This window comes from Schistocerca serialis, chromosome 11 (genome assembly GCF_023864345.2).
Source record: "Schistocerca serialis cubense isolate TAMUIC-IGC-003099 chromosome 11, iqSchSeri2.2, whole genome shotgun sequence".
NCBI classification, from domain to species: Eukaryota; Metazoa; Arthropoda; class Insecta; order Orthoptera; family Acrididae; genus Schistocerca; species Schistocerca serialis.
In genome coordinates this window covers 75,845,950-75,871,937 of record NC_064648.1, presented here as the reverse complement: position 1 = coordinate 75,871,937, position 25,988 = coordinate 75,845,950, and the positions used below count along the sequence as shown (strand labels likewise).

Genomic DNA, 25,988 nt, shown 5'->3' with positions numbered 1-25,988 from the left:
ACAATCAGTAGAGTCACACGTGTGTAGATTGTTTTGGCGCAGCATGGTACAGAGAGGTCATGAAGCTGAGGTTATATCATAACAGTAACAAATATGGTATCAGAGTGCACACAGTGGGTGCGTAATAACTGATACGCCCACAATAAAAATATCCTGTTGACTGAGCTAACTATTAAACTGTCAGCTAGTTTTACCAATAAAGCACTATAGTTTCTTGCAACAGTATTTATTTTCCCACTCCAGGTCGGTGTCGTAGAGTTATTAGTAACAACATTGAAGAACAAATGTCTAGTATAAGTAGACAACAGCAGACTGAAGAAGATGAAAGTGTATGAAATGATTTCTAGACATAATGCTGCCTGGTCACTGAGAAATTAGTTCTTTATGCTCCCCCAGGTATGCGTTACTCATTTGTGCCACATCATTATATAGTTTAATACTATTTGATTTTTTGAAGCTTTATTTACTCTTGTTTACTACGATCCATTTTTATAAATATTTTACCTCCAATTTTAAGGAAGCTCTCTTGTATGGCTCTACTGCTTATGTTTCTCCTTGTGAATACACTATCACAAACCATATGCTGTGTCCTGCGTGTACTAACCATATATTTTTGTACATTTCTATGCCTAGTACAGTGTGCACAGCGGGGGGCATGAGCATTTGCCACTCCTGTACTGGATGATGCATCTATGCGGGCTTGATCCCGTTTTAGTGGGTGTGGATGGCGCCACATAACTCAAAAGGCAAGGCAATCTGCTCCCTATTTATACAAATATACATACTTGTTGCAAGACGAATCCGGTTATTTGCTTTCGAATATTTCATGACAATTTTCGGGGTGATGAGTCTCATAGGACACCATGTGAGCTATTTTAAGTATCTAACAAGAGCCACAACCTGCAGGAGCTTTCATGTGATTTAGATGTGGTTTCCTCTACATTTAACAACTTCTATTAAGTGACTTCTTTTATGTACTTTTTTTGAAATGTTGTGTGTGTGTGCTTTGGTCTTTTAATGCACTATACTGTTTACTGGCCTCTGAACATTTTGTCGGCCATATTCTGGTATAATTAGCTCTTAACTTATAGAGCATTGCATTATGTTTTTAAATTCTGACCATGGTAGTTTCCTACAGGGAAATTTGTATGCATGACATCAGTTGTGCTTAACGCCATTTTTTGACAGTAACTTCTTGTTTTCTTGCTAAATCGGGGCTATGCCATTTATATAAAAGATTGTATTTTTTCTCGTAGTCAAGTTTGAAAATGCCTTGGCTGCACAAGTCATTGGAGTAGAAATAAAATAAAAACTCCAGTTTGGGACCAAGATCGTTTGGTACTTTCAATAGTTTTTCTGGCTGTCTAAAATTCTTTTTTATGCATATACTGTTTATTGTATATAGCATGATAGGTAAGAATTGTGAAGACTTTGCAGGAAGACAGTAGGAGCCTGTTGTTGATGATTAATGTATACAGCATTGAATTATTCATAGATAACGAAAAAATCGTTACAAGGAACATGTCATTTGTCTTTCCATTTTCCAGTTTAGATGACATTGGTCTCGCAGTAAGCAATTACCTGACAATTTAAACTTGACACAGAAAAACAATTGTATTGCGGATGAGAAACTACAAGACATTCAAAGCTACAAACTCATGTGTTAAAATGTACCAATATTTCAAATTTTAGCAAAAAGTAATTTCAACGAAATTAGGCTTTGTTTTCTTTAAATACAAAGGGAATAGTTGCTTATGTTTCTTACCGACATCATTAAAAGAACAGGACATCAATCGTTTACAGCAAACTGGCAAGAATATTGGACCCTTAAGCTACTGTGAATAGCTGTGACTCAAATTGTTGTGACAATAATTCCAGATAGCTCATTGTCAAAGCAGCTTTTAGGAACAAATCAGTGAAACTGTGAATACAAATTTGTTGTTGTTGTTGTTGTGGACTTCAGTCCTGAGACTGGTTTGATGCAGCTCTCCATGCTAATCTATACTGTGCAAGCTCCTTCATCTCCCAGTACCTACTGCAACCTACATCCATCTGAATCAGCTTAGTGTATTCATCTTTTAGTCTCCCTCTACGATTTTTACCCTCCACGCTGCCCTCCAATGCTAAATTTGTGATCCCTTGATTCCTCAGAACATGTCCTACCAGCCGATCCCTTCTTCTAGTCAAGTTGTGCCACAAACTTCTCTTCTCCCCGATCCTATTCAATACCTCCTCATTAGTTACGTGATCTACCCACCTAATCTTCAACATTCTTTTCTAGCACCACATTTCGAAAGCTTCTATTCTCTTCTTGTCCAAACTATCTATTGTCCATGTTTCACTTCCATACATGGCTTCACTCCATACAAATACTTTCAGAAACGACTTCCTGACACTTAACTCGATGTTAACAAATTTCTCTTCCTCAGAGACGCTTTCCTTGCCATTGCCAGTCTACATTTTATATCCTCTCTACTTCGACCATCATCAGTTATTTTGCTCCCCAAACAGCAAAACTCCTTTACTACTTTAAGTGTCTCATTTCGCAATCTAATTCCCTCAGCATCACCCGACTTAATTCGACTACGTCCCATTATCCTTGTTTTGCTTTTGTTGATGTTCATCTTATATCCTCCTTTCAAGACACCGTCCATTCCATTCAACTGCTCTTCCAAGTCCTTTGCTGTCTCTGACAGAATTACAATGTCATCGGCGAACCTCAAAGTTTTAATTTCTTCTCCCTGCATTTTAATACCTACTCCGAATTTTTCTTTTGTTTCCTTTACTGCTTGCTCAATATACAGATTGAATAACATTGAGGAGAGGCTACAGCCCTGTCTCACTCCGTTCCCAACCACTGCTTCCCTTTCATGCCCCTCGACTCTTATAACTGGCGTCTGGTTTCTGTACAAATTGTAAATAGCCTTCCGCTCCCTGTATTTTACCCCTGCCACCTTTAGAATTTGAAAGAGAGTATTCCAGTCAACATTGTCAAAAGCTTTCTCTAAGTCTACAAATGCTGGAAACGTAGGTTTGCCTTTCCTTAATCTTTCTTCTAAGATAAGTCGTAAGGTCAGTATTGCCTCACGTGTTCCAACATTTCTGCGGAATCCAGACTGATCTTCCCCAAGGTCGGCTTCTACCTGTTTTTCCATTCGTCTGTAAAGAATTCGTGTTAGTATTTTGCAGCTGTGACTTATTAAACTGATTGTTCGGTAATTTTCACACCTGTCAACACCTACTTTCTTTGGGATTGGAATTATTATATTCTTCTTGAAGTCTGAGGGTATTTCGCCTGTCTCATACATACTGCTCACCAGATGTAGAGTTTTGTCAGGACTGGCTCTCACAAGGCTCTCAGTAGTTCTAATGGAATGTTGTCTACTCCCAGGGCCTTGTTTCGGCTCAGGTCTTTCAGTGCTCTGTCAAACTCTTCACGCTGTATTTTATCTCCCATTTCATCTTCATCTACATCCCTTTTCCATAATATTGTCCTCAAGTACATCGCCCTTGTATAGACCTTCTATATACTCCTTCCACCTTTCTGCTTTTCCCTCTTTGCTTAGAACTGGGTTTCGATCTGAGCTCTTGATATTCATACAAGTGGCTCTCTTTTCTCCAAAGGTCTCTTTAATTTTCCTATAGGCTGTATCTATCTTACCCCTAGTGAGGTAAGCCTCCACATCCTTACATTTGTCATCTAGCCATGCCTGCTTAAACAAAAAATTTATAGAAATCAATTGTTAAAAGATAGACAAGCCCATAAAACTTTAGCAGTAGATCACTGAACTCACAAAATGACATAAAAATATATTCAAAAATAAAAACCAAAATGTGATACATTATCCAACTGGCGATTCTGTGCCACAAGAAGAAGAGTATCGTCTTTTGTTATATCTGGCCTTCTTTTATATTACTGTCGATCTGCTTTATATTATTCCACTGCAGCTTTGGAAAAACGGTAGATATATGTGAATACTAAGTAACTTTCGTACGTTAATAAAGTTTATTAAACTACAGTAGCTATCTGACATTGAGAACTTTGTACATGTCGGTAAATTTCAGAGTTCGTATACCTTATGCAGATGTAATTATATTAATTTACTAATAGAGAAATTTATACAACTGAGGAAGAATATAATAAATATTTCCAAAACACCATGATGTATACAAGTTTATGACTAATGGTTGAATTAGCTTTACAAATGCGTTCTGTTTTACCACATTTAATATGGTACAGATGCAGTAGTGTGAACATTGGTCACTACATACAAATCTGTCACATTTAGAACACAAACAATAAAATTTATTTCAACATCAGCAGATATCTGAGCCTACTGCAGTGTATAGAATGGTCTGCCGCAAAATTAAAAGTATCAATATAGGGTTTACAAAGAAAATTAAGTTTGGTTTCCCTAAAATAAGCACTAATCTATGTGCTACGGATATCAATATGAACTCTACCACTGCAACTAACGTTCTTATTTCTGACACCTCGCTCTGCCAATTTCTACTGACCTAATTAAGGTCACTGGCAGCTCATGTAGGGTCTGTATCCCAATTTATCTATGGCACAATGGTATCCTATTTGCATGATGTTTGGCCGATTTCTTACTGATATATATAAGGATACCCTACTTCAGATCTCCAGATGTAATTAAAGATGTCCCACAAATGGCACTTGTATGTAATCTTAGGTCCTTACATACTAGGGCGTGCCTCCTGAGACTGCTAGACCTGGTAAATAATTTTCCACAGACTTCACATTTGTGTGCTCTGTATTCAGTATGTGTTAGTAAATGGCTTTTCAGAGTATCAGACCTAATAAAGCATTTCCCACAAACACTACATTTTTGACGTGTCTGGCCAGTATGACTTAATGTGTGCGTTTTAAGATGGGATGACTTACTAAAAGATTTCCCACTAACATCACATTTGTGTGATCTCTTGCTAGCGTATGTTAATGTATGTGTTTTGAGATCATAAGACTGACTAATGGATTCGCCATGAACTTCACGTTTTTGAATTCCCTCACTATCGTGTACTGTAGCTTGTTTTTTGAAAACATTTAATTGAGTTAGGGATTTCTCGATAACGACAGATGTTTGTGGACGGAAATTTTCAGTTGTAGTGAAGGTTTCGTTAGAAAAATCGAATTTTTGTGGTCTCTCATCAGCACACATTATTTCATGGGACTGGGTTCTACGAAATATATCGGTGATTGTGACACATTGATAAACCTGTTCACCAATCTCTGGCATCGTGACAGAATGTGTGGTGAAGCTGCTATGACTGAGAGATACTTCATCAGACGATGTACAGTTACGTGCAGTTGACTGAACACCATCGATGTTAAGCTTCTTGTCCGATGAAAAATTCTGCTTGCTTGAACTGCAGCCAAAGGCTTGAAACACCTTTTCCTTTAAGTTGGTGTTATTTATAGTGTATGATGTGCTCTCCTGGGTACAAAATACTTGTGTTTGAACACCATTTCCTACGAAATGTGCCGATTTCTCTGCAGTCACTTCTTGTAGGCATGTTTCTTCTAGTAACGCTTTACCAGGCTCAATGACAGTTTGCCTCAACCTGAAACGTGAATATGAGTGCAATAAGTAGCTATTCCACTGTATGCAAAGAAAACAATGTAACTAAACAATAATTCTTTACTATAAATCGAAACTATTTCGCAAGACAAAAATTATATTCAATTAGCTTCTCACAAATAATTACAACAAAATAAAATTACCACTGAGCTAATGTGTTTATATACATATTTGCTGAGTTTCCCTCATAGTAGCTTAGCAAATCAAACATCAAAGTATACAAAACAAAGCACAAATGAAAGGTAGATATACTAGAGTCTGGAGTGAAACAAGCATTGTTGGACAGCATGTTCTAAATACATAAGAACAAGAATCACACATAATTCAGAGTGGCAATAACAATCAAATATGTTTAATGTGGTACTATGGTCATCAGATAGTGTCAGTAGCTCATGTTTTAGGGACTGCACCAAAGGAAACACAGATGACTAATAGGGTGACTGTACCTTTTGAAATGAGTGGGATACGAAATTTAGAGAAGGAAGTGGCACAAAATTTGAGACAGAATGTAGCTCATAAAATACTATTAAAATACTAACATACAGATTTAAATATATCCCAGTTAATAGATTTCGTTCACATTTGCCAATGAACGATCTCACAGAGTAGATGAATACTAAATATCTTCTGTCTGCGAAGATAAAATTGTGTTAGGAAGAAGAGTACAGAAAGCAGGTATAATGTATGAGGGTAAACCGCAACTCCACTGATAAGCTTTCAGAGAGTGTTCTGGTATATCTTCTGAGGATTTTGAAAGAGGGACATTTGCTCTACATCACCTTATCGGAGTTATTGCATTTCGCTTGGTTTCTTGTCCCAGTTACCTTTGTATCTCAACTGCACTAACTGTAGTTCACAACACTGCCAGTGTCCAAAGTATGCAGATTGTGTCCCGTTCCCATTCGCTCATGGTACCTGCCGAGCACAACGGTTATGACCCCCTTACCTCATTGCCATTACGTTTGCATTCAGCACTGCTCGATTGTGTGTAGGGCTTTGTTCTCCAGCAGTGTCAGTTGTGTTTCACCTGTGATACGCCCCAGTACTATGGATCGTTTGCTGATGAGGATTTTTCTGTGTTTCAGTTCACTGAATGTGATGCCAGAGTGGCAGGGTGCCACTGTGCTGATCTACTACCACACTGATGGCAACTGCGTCACAACACTTATACTTCTGTACGTAGGCGCATGTGAGAGACAGGATACTTCTATGTTAGAATGGAACGTAATGACTTTGTGGCGTAAGTTAGCTAAATAGAGAAGAGACTGTGGTAGATGCGTTTCGCAATAATGCTGCAGTCAGCGCATTGCGCAATCTCTGAACAAAAGTAAATTAACAAGTGCATCCATAAAAAGTGCAGTTCTTGCAGCCATTAGACTAGCTAATTCGATTGAGATTTACTGATTGTTTGCTGCAGCAATGTACAGAAAACTCCAGTTTTCCTGGTTGCGTTTAGCTCATAGTGTTTTTAAAACGGTATGTTTAAAAGAGTGGGTATGTTCAGAAGTAACATTAGCCGTGTACACGGAGACGAAATTCATAAACACTGCTGCATCCTATCAACAGACACCTGCTGTGAATGTGTGGGCTCGTACAGTCAAACATTCAGTTACTCGACCATACCTACTAAATGATGCAACGAACAAATTCATATACAAAATTTTCACTTAGTCTGTTCGTCCGCATTCCTTAGAAGTTTTGCCGCTTCTAATTTTCCAGCTGACGTAGTTTAAATATGATGCGGTGCAAAACGCTTTTAGGAACTACACTGAAATACTCTTTGGACGACAATGTGTTGGTCGTGGCGGCCCTGCTCCATGGCCGGCTCAGTCACAGGGCATGACACCAAGTAAATTTCTCTTCCGGGAGAATGTGAAGACTCTAGCTTATGTTACTCTGATCGAGACTGACACGGACCAGGTTCCTAGAATTGTCGCAAACGTATAACTAGTGGCAGAAACTCCTGGAATTCTTGAGAGTGTAAAACACTCGATGAGTCATTGTTGACACTCTGTTGCGTTCACAGTGCTCTGAACTTCGACTAACTCTTACAAGGGAATAACTCTGAATGTGTTAAACATGGTGCTGTATACTGAGAGAACAGATTAAACACCCAGTGATGCAATTGTATGTGAGTAGTCTGAGGGTTGTTGCATTACTTTGTGGTTTGCGTTGTACATCTGTTTCCTATGTATAACAGGCTTCTTGCCTGTCGTCTATGTGTTTTCACAGAAACGTAGATGATTCAGGTAACTAACCCAACAAATCATAATTACATTTTCACTCAGTAATCTATACCTGAGACGAGGTTCCCTTGTACCAAAATCTTCAGATACCCTCCAGAAGGATTTTTCGGAGTTTGTTCATCTGGTTTATCCTGTTTATATATATTTTGTTGACAAATTTGTCACTCCAGTGGGATTAAAAATTCGTTTCATTATTTGATTTATTGTAATCACGTTAGATCAGACTGTGATTACCTGGGTTATCAAGGAGTCAGTATTATGATAACAACGAGAAACAGGCCATAAGGCAGGGCATCATGCGCAATTCTGAAAAGTATCACTAAATCATAATAGTATATAGAAAGTGGTTGAAGGCAGGTGTCACTTTAGGCAGTGTGGAAAAGGTGTAGTCTGATCACTGACAGATGAAACATGATCACTCAAGTACATGTCTGTCTGTGTTTGCAAGATGTGTATGTATTATATCAGTGGCTATAGAGTAAAATTACTGTTCTCTCTGGAGCAAAACGATATGAGATATATGACTCTCATTTATTTTCTCAGTGGAGTGCAGAAACATATCAGGGACTTTGGAAGAAAAGACTTACGTTAACAAAGACACTTTACAGAAATTTATACACAGTGTGTTGGGAGGAGAAATCAATTGTGAAAGGCATTGATATTGTAGTTAGAGATGGAGTTTATGAATGGAGAAAATCATCAATAGGAAGTAGTGAAGAATAGAGAAAACAGATGTATCAAACCTGCATGGACCATATACTACATCAGATTTTATGGTAGTAACCATTTCAGTTGCGAACTGTACAGCGTCTCTGCACGTTCGAGTAACTGTGATCAACTTTGACTCGGGTTGGTAAGGTCACCGGCAAGGCGTTGGGCGGAGGCAGGTCCAGAGTGGCGAGAAAAGTCAGTCTGCTGGAGGCGTGGAACAGTAATACAGTGATGCGAGGACTTGGCAATAAGTGACTGAGTTAGCTGGCGCAGCTGCAATAAGTGTGCCATGGTTGTGCTCCAACGTTTCTCATGGTGTCTGGACTGGGTGGCTCAGATGATTTTGCGTCCCTCTCCATATTACTGAATAGTTCTGTTTGAAATTGGAATGAATCACGATAATGTGGTAAGTTACACATGCTAGGAGGGGTGTTCCTTCCCTATGGAGCGACGACACTGCAAGAATTATTAAATACTAATGGCAGTTTATTTCCTGACATAATGTTCTTGGTTTATCTAAACTGTATGCAAAGTTATGTAGTCCTCAGCAATGGTGTTAATCAAAATCTGGAAATATGTCATGCAATCCAATGGACGATGTACTCAGATCTGTATATATGTAATTAACTGACCTACGAGACCAAGCAGCATTAAGGAGAATGACAAACTACAAATTTTGTTTGTTGAAATAAGAGGAAACTTGTTAGAATCGTCTTGGAAGACCTTGAACGAAAGGAAGGAACTGATGATCTGCTGTCAATTATTTGCATAAATATGTCAGCACCTAAAACATTGCAAGAGTGATTATGCACATGGCACAGTTGGCAGCAAAATTATGAAGAAAATGTTGCTAGTTAAGTGAACAGAATAAGTAAAACGGTAAGAGTATATATTTATCATACACTCAGACAAATATAATACAGTATTTATTGTAGGACCTAAAACCTGAAGATTGAAGGAGTATGGTCCTTACTAAGGCACCAGAAACTGTGATACCCTGAATCGATACCATCATTCAGGCGTCAAAGTTGGCAACGGAATTTCAAGTTTCCTCTAGACACTGGTAGCGGGCCTGTAAGGCCCCTCGACGCTGTGCTGCTCACCCCCTGAGCCAAGCTTCCAGGTGCCTCGGACTATGATCGCCCTCTGCCGCCACGATATAGGGCGCCAGTCAGATAGCCCAGTCGCGTTTGGAACCTCTTCGGTACACGACTCAACGCTGACACCACCTAGTCGCAGTTCTAGCAGCATTGTTCGTCCTTTAGTTCAGAGTGCCTTATCCTTCTGGACAGTGAGAGCTGGATTTTATTTCTTTTGTGCATTATTTGTAATAAGTCTTCATACACTTGGAGAAATGCTAGTTAAGTATATCCTTTGTTTACTGTTTTTACTTCCTCGATAATCATTTCTGCTCCTGTCCAGCTTTCCTATGACGACAGTTGCTGCACCACTCTATGGCCCTTCTGTTCCTTCGCAGTGTAGGAAGTTTCCCACTGCGGCAACCTTTAAGAAATTACTTTTGTACCGGCAGGTAAAGGGGGCGAAATTTATGGGTGAGAGGGGACTAAAGAATAAAAAACAGAAAAATTTGCACAAGGGGTTGTATTTATTGCTTCAGGATAAGACGTACCCACAGTATCAAACTATTATCATAAGAAGCTGATAATAACATTTTTGGCTTATGGAGGGTCCACACTGGACATTGTGTTTTTGACACTGCAGGATGGATCGACACTTCGGAAGGAATTGCAGAAAGAGTGTGATTCCATATAAAAAACACTGGTGGTGTAAGTGAGGGTCTGTTCACAATAAAAAATAAAAGTGTCACCCCAATAACTAGAATTAAAGAAATTACTCATAGAATTTAGCCACCATTCATACGCTGTTCTATAAATGGAGAACCCGTATATGCCATACTGTATTCTGGAAGTATTATACTATGATGGCCTTGGATGAATACAGGTTTGACATAAAATGTTTTGTAAATGGCCACCAATAACCAAGGGGCTAGAAAGCTACATGGCATCAAATAATACGAATATCGGAGTTAAAGGTCAGGTTTTGGTAAATATTTGGATAGGTTCATGTACTTGAAAAACTAATACCAGAATAATACCGCGCCTTGCGGTCCAGTTCCTTTGGCAAAATTGGGCTGATTTCTGATTGCGCAAGTAATAACTTCTGTTTCAAACCTGAAGCAGAATATAAGACAACCTACTGTCAACAACACGAAAGCACACAGTCAGAGGTAGTCAAAGCCCAGGTAGACAATTTGACGAATCATCAAAATGATCCACTTAGTGACCTACAAGGCGAGATTAAACAAAACATTATAACAATATGCCAAGAAGTTCCTAAAGTGCTAACTACAATGCTTGGAGCTACCTCCTTAATTGAGTGCTTATTCCTCTGAGGTGATGGACAATATTCCACTGCAGAAACTCTGTATTGGCTATGTCCACTGAAAATGAAAGAATGAAACCAACTGTCTGATGATAGTCTACATAAAGATGTTATTTGCCGATATGAATCGTCATATGTCACACGTACATTTATAGTTCCCAAACCGAATGGTGAAAGTAGGTCTGTTGTCGAGTGCAGAGAATTAAATAACGAAACTGCTGTATGATCAGTTCCCTTAGCCAATTTGCAGTCGAGCCTTAGATGGTTTAGAGAGACCAAGATATTCACATCCATGGATCTTAATCAGACTACCAATCAGATACCATTAGTCGAGGCCTCTTACTGCCTTTACCACCGAATTTAACACAATTCCCCTTGGATTATTTACAGGACCACCAGTTCCATCGCATTTAATGAATCAGATATGTTCTGACATTAAATTTACTTATCTATACAAGTAATCAGACAATTTGATCATCTACAGTAAGAAAATTTCCTTTATTTTCGTCAAGTATTTATACGACTTTGGGAAGCAGGTTGATGATTTATCTGGAGAAATGATAATATAGTGGCAGATACCCTGAGTTGAAAGTTTGAACTGGAAATTGGAGCACAAGATTAGCACCCACACCATGTCAATTTGATACTTAAGGTTTCATCGCCATTGTTCACAGGAATATAGCAATATCAAGACAATGGTACGGATATCGAGCTACTAAAGAGCAGGTTAATAAAGGTGAAGTGGGCAAACCATATTCCTTGAAATAAGATGTTCTTTGTTCAATGCATGGTATGATAAGAAATCTAAAGCCGTAGTACCTCAGGTGATGGTTCCATCAATCTTTAGCTATTATCGTGAGTCACCAGTCTGCGGACATTTTGGCGTCTTCAAAGGAAGAAATAAAATAAAAACAGGGACGTTAAAATGAAGAATGTTAAAGCTGTTCGTAAAGTGTGTGGCAAAAGAAAGCCAGCACAGAACACGAAAATAGGATTCTACACATTGAAACTAGTAGGAAACCTATGGAATTAAATATATACACACTTTATAGGCACACTTTCTCGAACTCAAGAAAATAATTATTAAATTTTAGCCTCGCATTTCGTGTTGCTGTATCAAACTATTGTGGCTACCGAGAAGTTCCTCTTTAACGTATGTGCCTAACGTCGCCTCATTCGAGTTGCCACGAGCTTGAGGCGTTGCCACCACCTGTAGGCCATTGCGTCGAGGATGGTCAGGAGCTGTGGGGAAAGGCAGTGAGTCGTGAGCTGGTGTGCAGCGCGGAACTGCAGAGAGTCGTAAACGACTGACTGAGTCAGCAGGTGCCACCGTGTGAAGTGTGCCATGGCTGGCCTTTGCTCCTGCCCACAGCTACTCAGGAAGGTGGCTGAGGTGCCCACACTGCTGACCAGGGCTGTTTGGAACTGAAATTATCCACGACACTGTGCTGAGTTACACGTCCACAGTTAGTCTTCCCAGAGAGGGGGCTGTTTAGTTACGGAGCCACGGGAGTGCAAGGAATATTAAATACTCACGGCATGTTTCTTCTGTGCTCTAAAGTGATCTAAACTGTACTCGAGTGCTGTTCTCTCCCAGTTTATTAAGTGAGTAGTTACTGTCAGAATGTGGTTTCCTTACACTATGTTTTGATCAAGCAGGTTATTGGTTCATAGCTCACAGGCGGCACCTCCTCTTTGACACTGATCGTTACTTATGTAACTAGTTAAGACACTGGGGCTCGCATTTATGACTGTATTGTCACGGTATGTTTTGTGACGTTAATATCGAAAGTTGCCGATTGTAAGGAGTCATCTACTAACACGAGTCTACCTCTCGCTGTTTAGTGTACAGCTCTAATAATAAGGATCTCTCTGTTGTAGTCCGTGGAATATGATTGAGTGACCTCGTAACTTTTTGACAGAATTCTTAGAAATATTTTGTAATGCCTGCAGCTTTGAATATTAAGAGTTGTTTAATACAGCGTAATTCATGGGTAATGGCGTAAATGCTTACAGTTGTCAGTAAACGACACTGCCATACAAAAAAGTGTCACTGTACATGCACTCCAAAACATATATCTTTATAGCTGTGGTCACTTCTTGATCTTCACTGTTGCGAATTACATGTCTTCTACTGAACGCGTGCTCAGAGCTGTTAATCATGCGTGTTAGAGCCCAAGTTGTCTAAAACCTTTCTTTTTGTCTTCTAGTGGCGTTCATTTTAAACAACTTGGCTTTACGCCAATAACTGTAGTAACCAGGACTTTATCGAGTTGCAGAGAAGTTTAGGAATATATGTGGATCCCCTTTTAAGTTGAAACATAAATTTCATTTAGTTAGCAGTCATTTTCATTAAATTTCCGGCTTTGATTGGAATGACCTGAGTTTTAGTACATTTCCTACTTTATATTACAATAACTTTGAGAAACATGTTGTAAATTTGTTAGTGAGGCTACTTTCAAGAGTAACTTCATGTGGATTTGGGATGTTGGCTTCAGCTGGAACTAAATGATTGGCTTTGGGTGCAAACTACATCACTAGCTTCAGCATTTACGACATAGTTGAGACTAAGGAGGGGGCACTGAAGGAAAGCCTTAAGTAAAGTAAGAATTTTGCATTCTGTCCTTGTTTAGTCGGTTATTGCTCAGTTGTTGTAGAATAGCAAGGGTAGATGCCTAAACATTCATGAAAATTGACTATCACGTGAAGTGGGGTGAGTTGATATTTCAAAGTGTTTCCGATTAGTAAATGGGAAGGTAGAGTAACCATCACAAAAACAATAAATTTCTCATTAGTGGATTTTAAGTAATTAATTCACAATCATGTCCAATAACATGAAGATGATATTAGCTGAGGTAATGTTCAAAGTGAAAGATAGTAAAAAGGAAATGAAGATGGTTTAACGAAAATGAAAGAAGATCAGGATAGTTTGAAGCAAGAAATGAGAGAGGGGCAGCATAATTTAAAGAAAAAAAATGAATGTGGGTCAGGATAAATTATGGTTAGAATTGGAAAAGGTTAAATGAATTAAAAAAAAAGGATATTAAAGAGGTGGATGAAAAGTTAAAAACTGGGGTTAATATGTTAAGCCAAAGACATGGGAGCTACATAATAGAGTGGGAGTAGTAGGAGAAGCTTTTGATGATTTGGCTATATATACTATAGAATTCTAAAAGGTTCAAGAGGAACGCCAACAAGGTATGACATCTTGGTTAAAGATTTTAAAGATAAATAGGAGAAACATTCAGAGGAGAACACTGAGAAATTTTGAAGCACGACTGCAGTGGTAGACAACAAGTTACAAAGGGCGAATGATTGGATGTCAGATAAACTAAGCTAAAAGTAGGACTGGGTGACAAGAAATGTAACAGAAGAAGTCGTTAACTGGCCTGAAGTAAGTTTTCAATGCAAGAATGTTAAGGAGAAAGTAGATCACAGTTAGGAATGGATGGTAATCTGCATCCACTCCAAGTAATGGGAGTATGGGAAGTTCAAGGAGTAATGATCAAAGTGAGTGAGTAACAAGGATACTAAACGAGTGACATTATGAAGTAGAGAGTAACGTAAGAAGGACTATAGTTCGTGTCGTTTGATAGGCGACTGGACCTCTGGTGTTAAAAATGTAAGTAATCACTTCCCAGAATTTACGTCAAGGCGATTAGAGCATTTATCTGATCATGCTGCACAATTAATGGAAATAAATAATACAGCACTATAAAAATCTGAAGCTTGTTAATACACAACAGCAACAGTTATTAACAAACACAGGATACAATAATTTAAAAGTACGTTAAAACATATTGTTTAATGTAGGTATATACAGCAAGAGAAGGTATTGTCAAATTCAATTTACTACATAGTAATTTTGTGCCACTATTAGAAACTAGCTTTCCTAAATCGTTATACAGGAAGTCCATCAAAAAGCAAGTAAGTGTTCGAGACATAAGGGAATTAAAATCTCATGTGAGGGGCAGAGGGATATTTGTGTAAAGGCCAGAGTAAGTCAAGATCGAACGTTGCATGGTTGCAACAAAAAATGTGGCAATATTTAATATAACGTTATTAAAATGTCAAGAGGTATGTGTATCCTGACAGAAATTACAAGTGCAGATAATATATTAAAAGTGTATGGGACAGAGTAAAATGGGAGACAGGACAGCAATTCAGTATAAAAAAATACCACAACAATTGAAGTAGATGAGTATGTTGCGATTGATAATTTATAAGCTGTGATACTTTCAACAAGTACTTTCTAACTGTTGGATTAAATGTTTCAGATGAAGAAGCAAGAGCGTGTATATTGAAAATGTCATTCCAAAAAACTTTAACGCTTTCAGACCTGAATTTTTTCAGGAGCAAGAAAATTTTTTATTTGTACATGCTCTTAGGTGACATTTTTGATTATTTTAGATGCAAGATCAAAAAACAATAACAATAATACTCATTTATTCTGTGGAATATAACTAATCAACCACTTCCATATATTCTGGTGGTCACAAGCTGGTGCACACTACTACACTGACTAATCGAAATTTTTATAGTGAAACATTTGTACAGGATAAAAAGACTGAACACCCACAAATGGGTACATGAGATTTCCACTGGAGAAAAATATCTCTGTTACAACTAAGAGACTGCAAAATTTAATGGCCACAATTGTAGCCAGTGAGTTTGAAAGGGTTAAGCAATTATCAGCAGCACCAATATGCTTCTCTGAAATTAAAATAATTATAGAACTTCCAAAATAACTAATACTCATCTAGAGTTCTTGGAATTTCAAAAAGGTATCTGAAAAATGGTTGTAATTTATTAAATAATGACCATGGTGATGTATGTAATGCGTCACTGAGTCAGCATGTTTGCCCGTTTTTTAAAAATATGCTGTAGTAAAACTTTTTCCTAAGAAGGGTGACAAGAAGGGTTTATATACTTACTTTCCTTACTGAAATATTTTTTGGAAATTCTAAGAATTATGTTCTCAAGAGTAGTCTCACACATGAGCACAAACGGTTAACTGCATATCTCTGTTTGGATTCCAGGAGGTCTGCGCGACTGAGTGCTCTATTTATACACTCACTCGTCAAACATTACAAGCCCTGAGAATATTATATCAGCAGTTACTACTTTTCGTGTTGTTTCCTAGGTATCTCACTGTGTAAATCGTGCTACACTCTCAGAACTACTCAGGTTTTAAGGAGTTGACAAACTATACACAATTCGTTTGAGTCACAATGCAAATCATTGTGCCAAATAATTCGAAGAATATTGGAACAGCAGAAAATTTTAGTGACGGGGAAGAAATCACAAAGGGAGACCCATAGGTGTCAGTTTTAAGACCCTTTCCACCCCTCATATGTATAAGTTACCATCTACTTAACATTCAGTAACAAGAACTGTTACTTTTTGCGGACAATATTGGGGCTGTAATAAATTGCATTAGGTAGAAAGACACAGAAGACATCCTCAACAAAGTTCTTTTTTAAATAATTAATAAGCTGTTTCCTGAAAATAGGCTGTGTAAATTTTAAGTAAAGACAGTATATTACGTGGTATACAACGAATTGGGTCGTAACTACAATTTATGTAGCTCATGAACAGGAGTCAGTAAATAGGAAAGATGCTAAAAATTTTTGGGTGTAGGTATTGATGGTAACGTGAAATGGAAGAAGTACATAGGTGAGCTTTTCGAACAGTTGAGTTCACCTACAGCTTCTCTTCGAATAATTGGCTGTCTTGGAAACAAAAGTATCGTCCTCCTGAGATATTTTGCATATTTACACTCAATAATGTCCTGTGGAATAATTTTTTGGCATACTTGAAATACGGCAAGTGCTATATTATTGTTATGACGTTCAATGAGATTGGGTGACACTGACTGCATACTGCATGACATGGCGTCTAATTGCACTGTGTGGTCAGAGCTGATGAGTGTTGCCTTCTGTTGACTGAGACTGTGTGTTCTGACAGTGCTGCTGTTATGTTTCAGAAAAGAGCTGCTAGGGGTCCACCTGGGAACTGCCATAAAAGAGCCGAATTTCGGGCAGGCGGACATGGATAGAAGCAGGTGTAACCCTGGGGAGTACGTGGGGGCTCATGGCTGCTTTCACGTCGCGAGAGATTGTGCAGGGTCTGGAGGCAGATACCACAGGGTGTCGCCAAATGACCAGAAGTGGCCTACCTCTAAGACAGCCTGGAGTATTGTCCCCAATGCTGGCGGGAGTGCTCCCACGACTTTCAGGCCCTCTGCCACGGTAGGGCAGCGACTTCGAGACTTTTCCTGGACGAAAGAGTGGTTTTCTTGGAATCTGCAGGTGTCTTCAGGATGGCTGGGCAAGGATCTTTCTTTTGAGAGACGTATATCCACTAACATAGTAAAACAGAGCCCTGCACAGATGGGTGTCTGACAGTCTGTCACCGATCCAGCTAGTGAATTTTTTGGATAAATTGGTTTCAACACCAAGGGATTTGCCACATCCACTAAAAAATCAGCACCGTATTGGAATCAGAGCCGTATCAGTGGCATCGGTAGCAAGCCTCTCGATTGGGGGAGTGTCTTTTTCCCATCTCCTGGAAGGGGAGGGTGTGTGTATTTTTGATTTTACGGTTGGCGTAGAGGAAATGTGTCACATGCAGTTGGTGGGCTGACTTTCAGAGGCACTCCATGTGAAATAAAATTTATTGGAAGGAGCGATTTTAGAAAGAGACCGAGAGATTTTCTTTCGGAACGTAAAGAATAGGTGAGGAGTTCGTTCAAGGACAAAGTTGTGTACGCATTGGGATCCATTGCTAATCTACCAGGTGAGTAGTTTGTTTGGAGACAGCTTTGTGTACACATCGGAGGGTTTATTCCATGGGTGGTGATCGAGGCAAAGTGTCATGTTCCAGTCTCAGGATGGGCATCCTGTTTACAGGCTTGCAGATTCTTCACATTGCTGAGTATGGGTTTCCCTCGAAACGTTAAACAGAGTTTGAAAATTGTTGTGATTTCGACGTTGTTCTGTTAGAGTGCCACGTGAATGGAAACTACCAAAAAACGAGGTTAATACCGGGAAGAATAAGAGTGAACATTTTAACAGCATGGAACATAGCCAGAATAGAGATGAAGTCACTTCCAGTGAGGAGGTGATCAAATTTCCCACAGAACAGTCAGGGGCAACTGTGGACGACATGGAGAGAGGAAATTAGATAAAGTCAACTAAATAGTTTGAGATGAAGATTTAGTCTGTTTTTGAGAACTTCATGCGTTCCAGTATTAATTTATGGTAGGTCAGTCATGGCACCAAACTGTTCTTCCACGAAAATTCGTGTGGCTCCACACCAGAATTCACGATGGAAAAAAAAGAAAAACACTCAGATTGACACCGCACTAAGATCGCTAAAGTAGTCAAAAGAGAGGAGGCCGAAAGAAACTAAGGACTCAGTGAAGAGGGAGTGGGTGGAGGCTGTTGTTGTTGTGGTCTTCAGTCCAGAGAGTGGTTTGATGCAGCTCTCCGTGCTACTTTATCCTGTGCAAGCTTCTTCATCTCTCAGTACCTACTGCAACCTACATCCTTCTGAATCTGTTTGGTGTATTCATCTCTTGGTCTCCCTGTACGATTTTTACCCTCCACGCTGCGCTCCAATACTAAATTGGTGATCCCTTGATGCCTGAGTATTCCTAGCTACCGATCCCGTATTCTAGTCAAGTTGTGCCACAAGTTTCTCTTCTCCCCAATTCTATTGAATTCCTCCTCATTAGTTATGTTATCTATCCATCTAATCTTCAGCATTCTTCTGTAGCATCACATTTCGAAAACTTCTATTCTCTTTTTGTCTAAACTATTTATCGTCCACTTTTCACTTCCATACATGGCTACAATCCATGCAAATAATTCCAGATACGACTTAGTGACATTTAAATCTATGGTCGATGTTAACTATTTCTCTTCTTCAGAAATGCTTTCCTTGCCACTGTCAGTCTACATTTTATATCCACTCTACTCTGACCGTCATCAGTCATTTTACTCCCCAAATAGCAAAACTCGTTTACTACTTTAAGCGTCTCATTTCCTAATCTAGTTTCCTCATCATCACCCGATTTAATTCGACTACATTAAATTATCCTCGTTTTGCTTTTGTTGATGTTTATCTTATATCCTCCTTTCAAGACACTGTCCAATCCGATCAGTTGCTCTTCCAGATGCTGTGCTGTCTATGACAAATTACGATGTCATCGGCGAACCTCAAAGCTTTTATTTCTTCTCCATGAATTTCAATTCCTACTCCGAATTTTTCTTTTGTTTTCTTTACTGATTACTCAAAATACAGATTGTATAACATCGGCGATAGGCTACTATCCTATCGAACTCCCTTCCCAACCACTGCTTCCCTTTCGTGCCCCTCGACTCTTATAGCTGCCATCTGGTTTCTGTACAAATTGTAAATAGCCTTTCGCTCCATGTATTTTACCCCTGCCACCTTCAGAATTTGGAAGAGAGTATTGCAGTCACCATTGTCAAAAGCTTTCTCTTAGTCTACAAATGCTAGAAACGTAGATCTGAGGGTATTTCGCCTGTCTCATAAATCCTGCTCACCATATGGTACAGTTCTGTCAGAGCAGGCTCTCCCAAGGCTATCAGTAGTTCTAATGGAATGTTGTCTACTCCCAGAGCCTTGTTTCGACTTAGGTCTTTCAGTGCCTTGTCAAACTCCTCACGCAGTATCATACCTCTCATTTCATCTTCATCTACATCCTCTTCCACTTCCATAATATTGTCCTCAAGAACATCGCCCTTGTAGAGACCCTCTATATACTCCTTCCACCTTTCTGCTTTCCGTTCTTTTCTTAGAACTGGGTTTCTATCTGAGCTCGTGATATTCGTGCAAGTGGTTCTCTTTTCTCCAAAGGTCTCTTGCATTTTCCTGTAGTCAGTTTCCATCTTATTCCTAGTGATATACACCTCTACATCCTGTAGTCAGTACCTATCTTATTCGTAGTGATATATACCTCTACATCCTTACATTTGTCCTCTATCCATCCCTGCTTAGCAGTTTTGCACTTCCTGTCGTGCTCATTTTTGAGACGTTTGTCTTTTTTTGGCTGCTTAATTTACTGCATTTTGTATTTTCTTCTTTCATCAATTAAATTCCATATCTCCTCTGTTACCCAAGGATTTCAATTAGTCCTCGTTTTTTTACCTACTTGATCCTCTGCAGCCTTCACTATTTCATCTCTCAAAGCTACCCATTCTTCTTCTACTGTATTTCTTTCCCTCCGCCCCTCTTGTGAATCGTTCCCTAATTCTCTTCCTAAAACTCTCTACAGCCTCTGGTTCTGTCAGTTTATTTAGGTCCAATCTCCTTAAATTCCCACCTTTTTGCTGTTTCTTCAGTTTCATAACCAATAGATTGTGGTCAGAGTCCACATCTGCCCCTGCAAATGGCTTACAATTTAAAACCTGGTTCCTAAATCTCTGTCTTACCATTATATAATCTATCTGATACCTTCCAGTATCTCCAGGCTTCTTCCATGTATAAAACCTTCTTTCATAACCCTTGAACCAAATGTTAGATATGTTTAAGTTATGCTCTGTGCAAAATTCTACCAGGCGGCTTCCTCTTTCATTCCTTACCCCCATTCCATATTCACCTACTACGTTTCCTTCTCTTCCTTTTCCTAAAAATGTGTGTGAAATCATACGGGACTTAACTGCTTAGGTCATCAGTCCCTAAGCCTACACACTGCTTAACCTAAATTATCCTAAGGACAAACACTCACACCCCTGCCCGAGTGAGGACTCGAACCTCCGCCGGGACCAGCCGCACATTCGTTTTCCTACCACCGACTTCTAGTCACCCATGACTATTAAAGCTAAGGAGCCAAAAAAGGAGTGCAATTAAAGACCTAAGAAAGAGGTCGACAGGTAACTGAGACGAGACGAGGTGACGGACGTGAGGAAGGTGTCAGCTCTGTCGAAACAAATAGCAACTGAAGCTAAGAAAGATGAATGCCACAGGAGCCAAGAACGTGATGCTAGTAGCCAGGAAACATTCAACTCTGGCTTTGAAAGTAGTGAATCGATGTACGAAACTTCTGGCTGTACTGCAACCTGATGGTCAAAACATAGTAGAAAAAACTCCTGGAAGAAATATCCAAGACTACGAAGAAAATAGACGAGATACGTACAAATCAAACAGAAACACATGACGACTTTAAAGAAACGAGGAATTCCATAGGATATGTCATGTGGAAGGTGGCAAAATGTTCAGAGGGAAGGGCAACTATCTGAAACAACTGGAACAGGAATTGGGAAAGAGAGGATCTCGATCTGACCTAACACAACAGGTGTGTACGATAGACTTCCCAGTATGCTGTTAAATACATGCCTGTCACACACAAGTCAGCGTGCCACAGACAGCGGGCCACGAGACGGTCAGCGCTCTGTCACACAGTTATTGTCGCCCACCCCTCCTGAATCACAAGGTTATGAGTCATGTGGAGAAAATGAGACTAGCAGAAGTGGAGACAAGAATCAGCCTGACATGTCTTTCACCTACAAACACTTAATGTCATGGCAGAACATCCAAAATTATTGGGATAGTGGAAATAATCTGTATCGGTAGTGTTCGATCGCCGAATCTGATAGGTCTGTACCACTATCCTGGCCTTTCGAATATAAATTGGGGTTTATCTGCAGACACGTGGAAGGATCGGTAGATAGGAAAATGCGGTTAATTGCTGCCGTCAGCAGATCATACAGGGAGTTCAGAGAAGCTTCCTGCACCAGCTATTGGTCACGTGAGACGAAACGCTGAATCAAAGAATGATGTCTAAAGATTACGAATAGGCAAGACTGAGAAGCCCAATGAAACACTTCGAGATATGAGTTAAGGAAGATCAGTTACTGGGCGCCCCTGGTAGCTCAAGTTAATTAATCAGGTTCTGTTATCCGGACTGTCCCTGAACTTTCAGCAGTTACTTGCCAGGTAATGTAGGGATAGTGTGGAAGCTTTCAAGAATGTTCTCCGTCAGTTTGTGCATGCAACACATAATGCGAAGGAGAAGAAGAAATATTAGGAAGGAAACTAATGAGTGGTGGATGATAGGAATGGGCGACCTGGCGTACACCGTCATGTGCGATCGCAAGGAGAATAAAGAGGCAACTGGGACAATTTTAATGGGGGAAACAACAGTCGTCGATATGAAAGAAACTGAAGTGGAACTGAGATTACTCACCGACCGTCAAAACAGCGCTTTATTAGTAGCACCTCTTGCAACTGACATAATGTAGATACAGGAAAGGCTCACAACGCATGTTTGATAGGAATCGAATCGATGCTGAATCAACGCGCTGTACTATGGAGATGTTGTACAATTAACATTAGAAGAGGGAGTTGAAGTTAAATGCAGTGCAAGTGGAATCCGTCAACACTAAGAAATAAATAAGAGTACGTCATGTATGTCACATTAAACAATATGTTTTATAAAGAGTTGATCTGGGCTCAGTCAGGGTAGGAATATCTGGTAACCTTCCAGTAATAGTGATGTTGGTATTAATTATCCGTGGAATCACACAGTTTGTAAGGACCATATCGTGATGTGCAATCTCTGTACTTACCCATTTATCCTATTACGATGATAAGAGTAGTGAGTGGTGCAAAATCTATAGAACTGTATTGGAAATAGAACTTATGTGGTATGCTTACTTATGAAACGTCCCTTTTGAACAATTTATACAAGACTGTGCTTAACCTGACACACAATACTTTGTTAGCGCAACGCAATCTGACTTTCAAAATTCCCTACAAAAGAATGGCCCTGACTAACATTAAACTATACCTTTCACAAATCACTTACCTCACAAAAATCTTCGCTGCTCAAGCTACTGCAATACAGCAAGCGCCACTACTGCCAGCTAAATAAAAGATTCAAACTACTAAAGGCACTAACTACTGATAGGGATAGTTAGCAAATGAAAGATATTAATAGAGAACAGACAATGTATTTACCTTAATATCATCACAAGTCATAATATATATATCAGTTCATGAAAAATTACAAAACTCCGCCAACTCTCTCCCCACATCCACCACTGCTGGCGGCTCACCTCCAACTGCGCAACGCTACGCGCTGTTCACAGCCAGCTGCCTAACACTACAATGGCGAGTATTACAACAATGCAAAGCAGCCACAGACTGCACACAGCACAGCCAGTGATTTTCATATTGAGCGCTACGTAACGTTGCCAATAAGAAAACATAAACAGCCTACTTACATAGAGAAAACATAAACAGCCTACTTACATAGCCCCCATGCTCCCCACAAAAATTTTTACAAATGGTGTTGGGCACTGGCCAATACAGATTTGACAAAAATTTTTCTTTTCATAATTACAATAACAAAGAAATCAAATGCACACACTTATTGATACAATGTTGGTCAAAAGCTAAAATTGTCTCACAGTCCATAAAGACAGTCCTAATCGTACATAACAGGAGAATAGCAGTGTTTTTCTCAAAGTCTGAGCAGTAAAAGAAAATGCACACAGAAGTAGTGGATTTCCATGCATTCTTGAAGAAGTAGTGTTGTACTTCCAATGGAAAGACAGTGCTGACTCTCGACATGCAGACAGGTAATGGGCCACAACAGAGCAAACCCACAGCAGAGTCAGTCGAAATTTTGAAGAGTATTGGTAGGTAGGTCATCACAGAACAGACCCACTGTAGTCCTTGTAGAGATAACGGTATTAGTGGGCCACCAGAGGTGCAGACCCACTGCAGTCCTTGTAGAAATGGCCAGCAGCCATCTGTTGCGACTGTGCAGGTGCACAATCACCATCGAAGAGTCTTGCGGACAATATAGCAAGTCCATAAACCACCACTTGTGCACTCAGAAAGTTTTTCTTTTAATTGTCCTTAGAACCAGCAATGCTGTTATCCAGTCCCTTGCAGAATTATTAACACACGTGCAAACACTAACAGTCCCTACTTCTCACATATTGTCCATGTACTATGACCAACAGAAACGTGTGCAGTGAAATGTAACTAACAAGTTAATAATATCATGAACTGGTGACAATTACAATTTTATAACATAAGAATACAATTACAAAGGTACAAAATACATCATTAAAAACATAACAATACAGATAACATTTGTAGTACAGGCTTTACAAAAGAATAGAAATAGACATATATGTCAGTGTTACAGGAATTATGACATGAGTACATACATAAAAGATCAGAATAACTTGCGAAACATCAACTTCACACATGAGCATTAAACAGAATAAATAATGTCTAACATCTTTACAAAGTAAATAACATATTATTAATGCCAATTATATTCGAGGATAACAGTATTCCTCATCATAGTGAATGTAGCTTAATATTAAAAGAAGAAAAAATTCTATGAAACTACACAGAGACAGGAAGAAAACAAATACTCAAGGGTACACAAACATATAGTGGGATAACACCAATAGGAAAGGACAGGGTTCGTTTTCAGTGTAACATTTGGTACTGCAGTCCAACCCAAAACTTCATATATCTTTCCTCTTATTTCATCCTTTGTTTCCACCAAAAAAAATTCTAACTAAGCATGCTTTCTGTGTTTATATGTTCACACATTTCTTACCTCATTTTTATTTTCCATTATCTTACCTCATCATTTATTTCCAAGAAAATCCTACGTAAACCTGTTTTCTCAATGCATTTCTTCCAATTCATCGCAACTCATTCTCTTAGAGGCTACCCCCTCTTAAGCTAACTTAAATCTACTGAGCTCAGATGCTAAACTAAGGGACGAGGCAATGCAGCATCACATAACAAATCAACACAAACAGCAATGCAAAAAATGCAAATTGGCAAAGCTAGCAGCATAAATGAGCAAAAGTCAAATTCAATAACACTATGCCTGGCAAACAGCAGCAACTTATACCTAAACATGACATAGCGCAAGCAGAAAAAATATTACACTAAAATGGCCATATCTAATACCTATGTCACATCTTAACATTAGAGTGATGCATCACAAAAACTTACGCTAGTAGATAAGTTACCAAATCGTAAAAAAATTATTTATGCAATTCCTGTGAAGGGAAATGTCTTTTTTTGCTCCCTCATTTGTTTTGGATAGATCATAAAATTATTTACTGGATCTGTAGGCATAAAATATTTATATTAGTACATATATTAAATTTTATTTTAACCAATGCTGCAGTGCAGCTAGAAACTTGATATTAAACAAAATGTGTAAATAAATACATAAAGCAAGCCATATGGCATTTTTCTTAACTAGCAAGACAATAGCTGTGAAATGTTTCTCATCGTTTCATTAGGCATTTCAGTAAATATCATAAATTACGAGCTCCACAGTATGCTTTCAACAAGGAGATGTCAGTAGCGCGGACAATGGCCTTCCCTTTCCCTTTTTTTTTTCTACCTGTGCTTCTGATGAGGCACTCACTAATGACTTGTTCTCCCGGCGTCTGACACAGCTGCGTGCCCACGACGCATTACGTGCAGGTGGTCACTTAACTTTCTCACGGAAATATTTACGACAGCAGTTTCCGCTACAGTCTCATTTAAAAATATTTCACAGGTCAAGAATTAGCGTTGCAAATCTGTAGAAACAAAATCCTATAAATATAAGTGTCCAAAAAAAAAAATATTCGTCAGCATTGTGATACAGTCACACATTTCATAACTCTTAAAGTACGTTTCTTGGTTTCCAACATCCTTTTCATAAATCAGAGTCCCTAAACACTACTCATTATTCCTTACCTCATTATACATATACATATTCGTCGACACTTCTTCAATATTTCATCATGAGAAATACGTAGCATAATAAACATTCCTCAACAACATGATACACATCGTCGTCGTAATAATAACATCATAACACTTCAGTCAAATCTCAAAATCGTCGTAGCTTCCTCCAATAATTAAAAAAATTCTCTGCTCATGTCAAAAGTGTCATCTGCCTCAAACGTACTTTAAAAATCATAATCCCTTTACCAAATACATCATTCAAAGCTCTCAT

The 25,988-nt window shown here is 39.0% G+C and overlaps 1 protein-coding gene across 1 annotated transcript in view; it reads right to left on the bottom strand.

Annotated features, from left to right (window-relative positions):
* LOC126426463 (protein roadkill-like) overlaps positions 1–25,988 on the bottom strand; it is a 74,943-nt gene that overhangs the window by 39,498 nt on the left and 9,457 nt on the right. Inside the window, exon 2 of the mRNA XM_050088376.1 lies at positions 5,249–5,586. Coding sequence (XP_049944333.1) covers positions 5,249–5,586 — 338 coding nt within the window. The remainder of the gene's footprint in view (positions 1–5,248; positions 5,587–25,988) is intronic.